General features: G+C 52.6%; 1 protein-coding gene across 1 annotated transcript; it reads left to right on the top strand.

Moving 5' to 3' along the window:
• The first annotated feature begins 265 nt into the window (after window positions 1–265).
• On the top strand, window positions 266–8894 carry VPS18 (vacuolar protein sorting 18 homolog (S. cerevisiae)). The gene is made up of 5 exons (XM_012649530.1): window positions 266–637; window positions 1643–1784; window positions 4678–4769; window positions 4911–6781; window positions 7546–8894. The coding sequence occupies exons 1-5, from the start codon at window positions 547–549 to the stop codon at window positions 8269–8271; spliced, it is 2922 nt and encodes a 973-aa protein (XP_012504984.1). The 5' UTR covers window positions 266–546; the 3' UTR covers window positions 8272–8894.
• The last annotated feature ends 2127 nt before the right edge of the window (window positions 8895–11021 follow it).

The raw sequence follows: 11021 nt of genomic DNA on the forward strand, positions 1-11021 counted from the left end.
GAGCAGACCATCTGCGGGAAGGAAGCCTGGGCGGAAAAGCTGGCGCTGAAAGGCCGGGATTGCCTCCTAGAGTGGCAGTACGGAAGCGCAGCGGGGCCAGCCCGCCAGGTTCAGCTGCCGCTCGGAGGCGGCGTCCGGAACTCCGCCCGCGGGTGAGGCCAGCCGAGCACGCATTGCCGCTCGCTGCGCCCCCCAGCGGCGGCTCGGCCCGGCCGGCGCCGGCAACCGCGGGCTCTGAGAACCCGGAAGTTACGTTATCGGCGCGCGCCGCAGGGCGGGAGTCAGCTGAGCTGCTGGGGCGAGGTTGGGACACCTGGGACCGGCTGAAGGGAGCCTGTTATCTTTTAGGGGCGGGAGTGGGGTGCAAGGCTGCTCTCGCTCTGTAAGGCGAGAGCACGAAGATCCTCAGGATTTTAAAGAGGAAGCAGCGGCAGCAGGTTCTCAGGATCTGTCAGAGGCTGGGGAGTCGCAGCTTCCAGTCCGGGGAGACGGGGATCCCTGTTGTGATCCCCGGGCCCCTGAGAAAGGGCCCAGAGGCCGGGCACCATGGCGTCCATCCTGGATGAGTACGAGGACTCGCTGTCCCGCTCGGCTGTCTTGCAGCCCGGCTGCCCGAGCGTGGGCATTCCCCACTCCGGTAAGGAAGAGGAGGGTGCCCCTTTGGGCTGTCCTAGCACCTGCAGTGGAGGAGCGAGGAGGGCGGCTCCAACAACTCTGGACCTAGGCCCCCATCTGGTGGATGGTCGGAGTTTGAAAGAGCAACAGGAGCAGTCCTACCACTAGGGTCCTTCTGAGAGGGAACTGGGGCCCAGATAAGGAAGTGCTTGCCTACAAGGCCGCAGTTGGGCTGTTGGGAGAACTGAGAATAGGCCCCAAGCTTTTCATGATGCCTGTTTCTGTGCTTTTCCCACCAGGCCCCTTCTGGAGGTGGAAACGAGGGAAGGGGCAAAGAAACTGCTGAAAGGGGAATGTTGTGGAAGGAGGGAGGGTCCTAGAGGGAATTTTGTCACTGAACAGGGAAAAATAGAGACGAAGTATTTTTGGCCTTAGCTGGGGTTGTGTGCAGCTTGGAGTTTGCCGGAAGTTTCTGCAGAGTTGGCAGAATGCTGGGATGTTTGGAGCCATCAAATGAGGGTAAAGACTAGAGAGAAAGTAGCTGCAGTTTGTTAACACCACTAATTGGGACGTTCCCCAGGGCTCCCTCTCCCCTCATTCTGGAAACTCACTGAGTCTCATTACTGCATGGACAGGGAGGACGGGAGAGAATGGAGCTAGATTACTTTAGCTGAACTGAGATTGCTGGGCCAAAGACTGATAAGGGAGAATACCCAAACCACCAACCACACTACACCCCCACCCTGTCCCATTACCACTGGGAGCAAGTACATCATGCTGTCACAGCATCTCAGGGGTTCAAAGAATCAACCCCCATTGCTGTCAGAAGTGTGGGAAGAGCTCAAGACCTCTAATGTAGAGGTGACCTGCAAACTGCTTGATAGCAAACTATTGTTAATCAAGGTCCTGGAAGTAGGAATATGTTGGAAAGTGGTGAGGAGTACTGGGTTTTGTTTTGTTTTTTGGCTTCTCCTTGCCTTTCCTTTGTCTGTGCCATACCTAATCTTTTCTTCACTCCTCACCACAGGGTATGTGAATGCCCAGCTGGAGAAGGAGGTACCCATCTTCACGAAGCAACGCATTGACTTTACCCCTTCTGAGCGGATCACCAGTCTTGTTGTCTCCAGCAATCAGCTGTGCATGAGCCTGGGCAAGGACACACTGCTCCGGTAATCAAGAGCTGAAGAGGTTTAAGAGTAGGGACTATTTGGGGACTATTAACTGACTGGGACCTTTCTTCCATTCTGGGCAAGTGAAGCAGTAGATTTGGAATTTTCAGGAAATATCCTGTTCCTTCCCAAAGAGAACCAATCTAGTGTAGTAGTTAAGAATCAGATAGACCTGGGTTCAGATCCCAGCTGTACCGCTTACCAGCTATGGAATTTTGAGCAAGTCACCTAATCTCTTTAAACATGTTCCTTCATTTTAAAGGTAGTACCAGCCCACAGATTAGTCACATAGATCATTGGAACTGTCTAGAGTCCTGAAATATATCCACTGTAATTGGAAATAATATATGACAAAGATGTCAGCAAAATTGTTTATGTATCTGGATTAACCATCTGGAATTAAACAGAACTAGACCTCTGTCACACAAAGGTGAATTCTAGATGTAACAGTTATTTGAATATAAAAAATAAACGATGAGTATATAAAAAGAACATTTAATAATTGTCAGCCGGGCACGGTGGCTCACGCCTGTAATCCTAGCACCCTGGGAGGCCAAGGCGGGCAGATCGTTTCAGCTCAGGAGTTCGAGACCAGCCTGAGCAAGAGCGAGACCTTGTCTCTACTAAAAATAGAAAGCAATTGGCCAAACAACTAAAAATAGAAAAAATTAGCCAGGCATGGTGGTGTGTGCCTGTAGTCCCAGCTACCTGCGAGGCTGAGGCAGGAGGATCCCTTGAGCCCAGGAGTTTGAGGTTGCTGTGAGCTAGGCTGACGCCACAGCACTTTAGCCTGGGCAAGAGAGTGAGACTATCTCAAAAAAAAAGTAAAAATAAAAAAAAAATAATTGTCTGTGTTCTTGGGTCAAAAGGAGACCTTCTTATTCAAGCTAGAGTATCCAGAAACCACAAGGAATAGATATATTTAAGCCAGGTACAGTGCACTATGCCTGTAGTCCCAGCTACTTGGTAGGCTGGGCTTGAGCCCAGGAGTTTAAGGCTATAGTGCATTATGACTATATTTGTGAATAGTCACTACACTCCAGTCTGGGCAACACAGTGAGACCTCATCTCTAAAAAAAAAAGAAAGAAAAAGATATATGTATTTGACTATATAATAATTGCTGTTACGACAAAAACTCACTATACATTAGGTCAACACAAAAGACAGTGGGAAAATAATGTTTGTTTCACATATGACTAAGGATTTATATCCCTGTTCCTTAAAAAGCCGTTACAAATTAGTAAGAAAAAGACCATTCAGTAGAAAAGAGAGGGCAAAAAGTATAAACAAGCAATCCACAGAATAAGAACTTAAAATTTCCAATAAACACATGAAAATATTTTGAACCTCTGGGAAAAGAAATACAAATTAAAATAACAGTAAGATGTCATCTTTTAACCCCATCAGTTTGGCAAAAATTAAAACAGTAATAAACAGTGCTGGTGAAGATGCAGGGAAATGGACTGTCACTCATTGCTGGTGAGAGAGTAAATTGCCACCATCTTTTGGTAAAGTAATCTGCCAATGTCTACTAAAATTTAAAATATCTATAACTTTGATCCAGCAATCCCACTTCGGAGAATATATACTGTAGAAAGAAAAGTTTACTGGTGTATAAACACAAGGATATTGATAGCAGCATTATTGTGGTAGGAAAAACTGGACCCAAGCTGAAGGCCCATCTTTAGGGAAATGATGATTAAATTATGGTTCAGCCATAAAATGGGATGTTATACAGTTATTAAAATAATGAGAGATATATCTTGTTGACTAGTGAAATGTTCATGAAATATCGTTAATTGAGAAAAGCAAAGCAAGTTACAAATGAAGACATATACACATATATACAATATGAAGGCATTTTTGTAATAACAGCAACAAAAGCACTCTATTTATGTTATAAGTATGAAAAAAGATATTAACATCAGTTTTCTCAGTTGGGAATGATGGGTTTGAGAAGAAAATAATTAACTTGTTATTTATACATCTTTGCATTGATTTTTTTTTTTTTAGACAGAGTTTTACTCTGTCGCCCCAGATAGAGTGCAATAGCTTGATCATAGCTCACTGCAACCTCAGATTCCTGGGCTCAAGCCATCCTCCTGCCTCAGCCTCCCGAGTAGCTGGGACCGCAGGCATGTATCACCACACCCAGCTAATTTTTTTTCTATTTTTGGTAGAGACAGGGTCTTGCTCTTGTTCAGGCTGCTCTTGAACTTCTGACCTCAAGCAGTCATCCCACCTTGGCCTCTCAGAGTGCTAGGATTACAGGTGTGAACCACCTCATCCGGCTGCATTGATTCTTTAGTTAGAATAAGCAGTCTGTGGCCTTACCACCCTGAACGTGCCCGATCTTGTCTGATTTTGGAAGCTAAGCAGGATCAGGCCTGGTTAGTACTTGGATGGGAGAATAAGCATATAATTTGGAAAGAATTTAATAAGGAAAATATAATTTAAATAGGAGTATTCCTTAAGGTTATTGTGAAGATTAATTGAGATACTAGATTGATTAAACTCTTGGCATGGTGCTTGGTATTTAAAAAGTGCTCAGTAACCATTAGCTACTCTTTGTTCTTCCCTTCTTACCCCAGCAATCTGGGAGAGCCCTGCCTGTCTTCCCAGATGCACTGGGGATCTTTTGAGCAGAGGAGAAAAACTTCTCCTTAGTGATTTCTCAAAATGAGGTGGGGGAGAGTTCTCAGACCTGAGGGTTCTTAAGTAGGACCCTGTATATGTTTTAGGGTTCCCTTGGGATTGTATTCAGAATTTTCTGTGTATGTGTAGATTTCAGGGAAGAAAGGCAGTGGCTTTCATTAGATTATTAAGGAGGTCCATGAGCTGCAAAAGCATCTTCCCTTCTCTAGAGTGATACTATGACTTTTGCCCCCACAGCATTGACTTGGGCAAGGCAAACGAACCCAACCATGCGGAGCTGGGGCGCAAGGATGATGCCAAAGTTCACAAGATGTTCCTGGACCATACTGGTAAGTGGTGGTGATCTAAGGAGGGGGCCTGTGGGTAAGTCACTGCCCAGGTGGGTGGGCTCTGAGGGTGCTGGGGGCCGGGAGGAGGCTGAAGGTGGGAATGGCAGCATCCACTAGAGTGCCATGCTCTCCCCACTCCAGGCTCTCACCTGCTGATTGCTCTGAGCAGCACTGAGGTCCTCTATGTGAACCGAAATGGACAGAAGGTACGGCCACTAGCACGCTGGAAGGGGCAGCTAGTGGAGAGTGTGGGTTGGAACAAGGCACTGGGCACTGAGAGCAGCACAGGCCCCATCCTGGTTGGGACTGCCCAAGGCCAGATCTTCGAAGCAGAGCTCTCAGCCAGCGAGGGTGGGCTTTTTGGCCCTGCCCCAGATCTCTACTTCCGCCCACTGTACGTGCTAAATGAAGAAGGGGGTCCAGCGCCTGTGTGCTCCCTTGAGGCCGAGCGGGGCCTTGATGGGCGTGGCTTTGTTATTGCCACCACTCGGCAGCGCCTGTTCCAGTTCATAGGTCGGGCAGCAGAGGGGGCTGAGGCCCAGGGCTTCTCAGGGCTCTTTGCAGCCTACACGGACCACCCACCTCCATTCCGTGAGTTTCCCAGCAACCTGGGCTACAGCGAATTGGCCTTCTATACCCCCAAGCTGCGCTCCGCACCCCGGGCCTTTGCCTGGATGATGGGGGATGGCGTGTTGTATGGTGCATTGGACTGCGGGCGTCCTGACTCCCTGCTCAGTGAGGAGCGAGTCTGGGAGTACCCAGAGGGGGTAGGTCCTGGGGCTAGCCCGCCCCTAGCCATCGTCTTGACCCAGTTCCACTTCCTGCTGCTGCTGGCAGACCGAGTGGAGGCAGTGTGCACACTGACCGGGCAGGTGGTACTGCGGGATCATTTCCTGGAGAAGTTTGGGCCACTGAAGCACATGGTGAAGGACTCCTCCACAGGCCAGCTGTGGGCCTACACTGAGCGGGCTGTCTTCCGCTACCATGTGCAGCGGGAGGCCCGGGATGTCTGGCGCACCTACCTGGACATGAACCGCTTCGATCTGGCCAAAGAGTATTGTCGAGAGCGGCCTGATTGCCTGGACACAGTCCTGGCCCGGGAGGCTGATTTCTGCTTTCGCCAGCGTCGCTACCTGGAGAGCGCCCGCTGCTACGCCCTGACCCAGAGCTACTTTGAGGAGATTGCCCTCAAGTTCCTGGAGGCCCGACAGGAGGAGGCTCTGACTGAGTTTCTACAGCGAAAACTGGCCAGTTTGAAGCCAGCTGAGCGTACGCAGGCCACACTGCTGACCACCTGGCTGACAGAGCTCTACCTGAGCCGGCTGGGTGCTCTGCAGGGTGACCCAGAGGCCCTGACCCTCTATCGGGAAACACGGGAGCGCTTCCGTGCCTTCCTCAGCAGCCCCCGCCACAAGGAGTGGCTCTTTGCCAGCCGGGCCTCTATCCATGAGCTGCTCGCCAGTCACGGGGACACCGAGCACATGGTGTACTTTGCTGTGATCATGCAGGACTATGAGCGGGTGGTGGCATACCACTGTCAGCATGAGGCCTACGAAGAGGCCCTGGCTGTGCTTGCCCGCCACCGCGACCCCCAGCTCTTCTACAAGTTCTCACCTATCCTCATCCGTCACATCCCCCGCCAGCTAGTAGACGCCTGGATCGAGCTGGGCAGCCGGCTGGATGCCCGGCAGCTCATCCCTGCCCTGGTGAACTATAGCCAGGGTGGTGAGGCCCAGCAGGTGAGCCAGGCCATCCGCTACATGGAGTTCTGCGTGAACGTGCTGGGGGAGACCGAGCAGGCCATTCACAACTACCTGCTGTCTCTGTATGCCCGTGGCCAGCCAGCCTCGCTGCTGGCCTACCTCGAGCAGGCTGGGGCCAGCCCACACCGGGTGCATTACGACCTCAAGTATGCCCTGCGGCTCTGCGCTGAGCATGGACACCATCGTGCTTGTGTCCACGTCTACAAGGTCCTGGAGCTGTACGAGGAGGCTGTGGACCTGGCCCTGCAGGTAAGCTGGCGAGTCTTGACCTCAACCAGGAGAGGGACTCGGAGAGCAGTAGCTTTAGATGCTGAAAGGCTGGGGCGGGGGAGCCATGGCAAGGGGTTGCCGCTTCCCTTGCAGACAGGTGCCGTAGTGTAGAGGTTAAAAACATGGACTCTGGAGTCTGAGTTTGGGTTTTAGCTCTGCCACTCACTAAGCTATGTGACCTTGGGCTAGTTTCTGAACCTCTCTGTGCCTCAGGTTATTCAGCCACAAAATGGGGGTAATGTTATAGTATTTTTACCTCATAGGCTTAAATAAAGTACTGTGTATGAAAAGCACTCAGAATAGTGCCTGGAACATATGTGCTAGCAGAAGGGGAAGGCTGATTGCAGAAGGGAAGGTGCTAAGTTACATTTCTCAAATCATGAATCGTCACCTGCCTTAGGATTACACGAAGTGCTATGTAACATGGAAATGCCTGGGTCTGAACCCAGGTCTTACTGAACCAGAATGTCTGAGGGTGGGGCTCAAAACTCTATTTTGAATATGTTCCCCAAGTGATTTTTAGCTTCACTAAAACGGGAGCCCTGCAACTCTTAATATAAGTAGTGTTTACATAGCTGTGACAGGGACAGGCCCGCTACTGATACAGGTTCCCATCCTTGCCCCCTCACCTCCACGAGTGCTGGGAACCCTGCCTTGGGGCCTCTTCCCTGGCATCTGTCTCTCCCATACCCTGCGTTGTCAGTGGGGAGGGGCTCGACCCCAACAGCACGCTTTCCCCACAGGTGGACGTGGACTTGGCCAAGCAGTGTGCAGACCTGCCTGAGGAGGATGAGGAACTGCGCAAGAAGCTGTGGCTAAAGATCGCACGGCATGTGGTGCAGGAGGAGGAAGACGTGCAGACGGCCATGGCTTGCCTGGCCAGCTGCCCCCTGCTCAAGATCGAAGATGTGTTGCCCTTCTTTCCTGATTTTGTTACCATCGACCACTTCAAGGAGGCGATCTGCAGCTCACTTAAGGCCTACAACCACCACATCCAGGAGCTGCAGCGGGAGATGGAAGAGGCCACAGCCAGTGCCCAGCGCATCCGGCGAGACCTGCAGGAGCTGCGGGGCCGCTACGGCACTGTGGAGCCCCAGGACAAATGTGCCACCTGCGACTTCCCCCTGCTCAACCGCCCTTTTTACCTCTTCCTCTGTGGCCACATGTTCCATGCTGACTGCCTGCTGCAGGCCGTGCGACCTGGCCTGCCTGCCTACAAGCAGGCCCGGCTCGAGGAGCTGCAGCGAAAGTTGGGGGCTGCCCCACCCCCAGCCAAGGGCTCTGCCCGGGCCAAAGAGGCCGAGGGTGGGGCTGCCGCCGGGGGGCCCAGCCGGGAACAGCTCAAGGCTGACCTCGATGAACTGGTGGCTGCTGAGTGTGTATATTGTGGGGAGCTGATGATCCGCTCTATTGACCGGCCCTTCATTGACCCCCAGCGCTATGAGGAGGAGCATCTCAGTTGGCTATAGGAGGGTGTCACCCCTGATGGGTGGGCAGGCAGTGGGGAGCAGCACATGACCCCTCTTGGGAAGGCCATCCCCTAGTCTATGCTCATTTGTCCTGTGATTGCTGGACTATGACCACACTGGGGGGAGTAGAATTATAGCTGTCGTCCATGAGGTGTCACGTACGAGTGTACTCTGCCAGCTCATGCTGTTCTTCTGACCTTTCTTTGAGCTGCTGTTATACCAGGCCTTCCGCCTACCTCCCAGTAGAGGGCCTTAGCCTAGGGAAGTCGGAAATCTGATCCCATGACCTCACTCCTGCATCTAGCAGCTGTTTTGTACTTGTCACTCCCCACACACATCTTGTTCACCTTCAAGTGTTTCTAGAGTGAGAGGACTGTTCTTCCTTCTGTTCACTTTTTGGTCTCTGGACCTCTAGCTCTTCTTCCTCAGAGGAAGCTTTTTCTTCTGTCTGCCCCAGGTGTCCCGGAAGTGAAAATGGCAGCCCCCCAAGTCCTGGGCATTGTGTGGGAAAGGCGGTGCTAATGGTGGGCATGCTCTTGTGCACAGTCCGAGGCTTCTGTGTGAGGGGTGCCCTGGGGTCAAGGGCCTCATGGAGGACAGTGGGTGATGGTGACAGGGGTGGAGAGCATTAAACTGTCTGCACTACGTTGGTGACTCTGGAGTTGATAGTTTTGTGTCGATGCTGGACCGAGTAGTGTGTGAGTGATCTCCAGGCAGGGTTGGGATGCCACAGGGTGCTGCTAGGGCCCCACATGCCTTCACTCCTTGGCACACGGTCCTTTATCTGGAGATGAGACAGGATGATCTTGATCTTGTCAGATTCTGCTCACTTCCTTGTCCCCTCATCTCTGACTCCAGGGCTGGGAGGGTGGAGATTACAGCCCCCGACCTAAATCGTGGAGCAGAGGCTGTTCTTCTCTTTGGCCAGCAGGTGGTGCTGCTCCCTGCAGAATCCTTGGCACTTGGGTAGCTCCGGGCACTGTCTTCTCAAGTCACTCTCCAGTGACTTGAGTACTTTCTCAGTCTAGTCCCTCCCTACTCATCCCAAGAATTTTCTGAGAGTCTGCACTGCCTTAGCATGATTTTAAGCCCCTCATTCTTTCTCCCTCTGCTACCCCTTATGCATGCTAGATTGTGCTTGTCCCTCCCTGCCAGCTTGTATACTGACCTGCCACACCTTCCCTGCCAGCTTGTATACTGCCCTGCCACACCGTCTAGCATTTAACCACAATGTAGAGGTTCAACATGGAGGTCAGACTGCCACTGCCACTATCCACGGCATTTGGCAGATATGTTTTCTCCTCAGCCTGCTCCTGTAACCGCTTTTCCCCTGGATTATGCTTTAGTTGTGGCTAGAGGCTGAGTCCTAGAGAGTGCTGGAGTGGGGCCTTCCTGTGGTATCAGCTGAGCCCTTTGCCCCAGGGCAAGTGTTTACTGCACTACACTGCCTGGCTCTGGGTGTGATCTATCAGCTGGTCCAGATTGGAACAAAATAACAAGTGAGTGTTGCTGGAGTCAGGCTGGCGTCAGGCCCACCTGGCTGGTCACTGTAGGCTTCTCTCCTCCAGCCTAATCCTCTGCCAAAAACTTTATCTCCTGGAGTCCTGGTTGAATCTTGCTGCTGAATTCCCTAACCACTAGAACAACAGCATGTCTCCATGGCCCCTGCCAACTGAGAAAGCTGGAAGCTGCCCAGCTTTGATGACCCTCAGAATCCTGAACTTCCACCAGAAGCAAGAGTGGGAGCAAATGTGGGGGATGGGGTCCCATTGAGTAAGTAGAGGGCATCCTAATCCTGTTCTCTTTCCACTGTTCCAGGAAGATTTGGGGGATTCCTGCTTCCTCTCCCCATATTACCTAAGCTCCCCTCACACCTAGACATAACCAAAGGAGGACTCAGGGGTTCCTGTTCCTCACAGTCAGTGAGTATTGAGTATAAAAGCTTGGTGGTCACTTGCTTACTTAGATAAAACAGCCTGAGGCTTCTATCTTGCACATAACAGGTGCCTAAAACATGTTAGTTAAACAAACACTGCCCTCTTGCTCCCTGCTCTCAGAGGGCTTGGCTAAAGCAGCCTGGAACACCCCTGCCCCTCTGTCTTCTCCTAAGCCAACCCATCTGGTCTTAGGCTGCTTCCTCTTTCCTGGGAAAAGGCCCCAGGGTTCCCTGGCACCGACAGAATGGGGTTCCGGTGAGTCAGGGCAACGGGAAGCCACTGCTCTCAGATCCCTGGAAACCAAGCAAGGCCTGGTAGAGAGCAGGGAGAAGGCCCTCAGGGCTTTGGCCCTAAGCCTGGGGGAGGGCCAGAAGAGGGTGGGGTCGGGGAGCAGCTGCGTGGGCAGGGGCCAAGATGAATGAGCTGCTCCTGGAGGTCACTGGAAATAGGAGGAGTGGCTATAGGCAGTGACGCTGGGACCAGGGCAGGAGGCCTGTAAACAAGGAAGCCACCTGGGGGAGACGCAGGGCGGCCACTGGTCCTGGGGAGCAGGTGCTTCCTGAGGCCCGCCCTTGAGAGGGCCCTGGGGGGCCGCCCTGCCGAGTCGGCAGCAGACACTAGGGGGCGCCATCTACTGGCTTCCTGAACCCTCTGCTCCCTACCGGAGCTCCGGGGGGTGTGGCCACTAGAGGGTGTGTCGGCCCAGAGTCCCAGGCCCCGCTGGCCCGCGCGCCCGCACGCCCTCCCCGCCTGCCTTCTGTCCCCAAGGCGGGCTGGCCAAGGGCACCAGCCCTGGCAGAGAGGGCGCGGGGC

Source organism: Propithecus coquereli, unplaced genomic scaffold (genome assembly GCF_000956105.1).
Source record: "Propithecus coquereli isolate 6110/MARCELLA unplaced genomic scaffold, Pcoq_1.0 Scaffold3, whole genome shotgun sequence".
NCBI classification, from domain to species: Eukaryota; Metazoa; Chordata; class Mammalia; order Primates; family Indriidae; genus Propithecus; species Propithecus coquereli.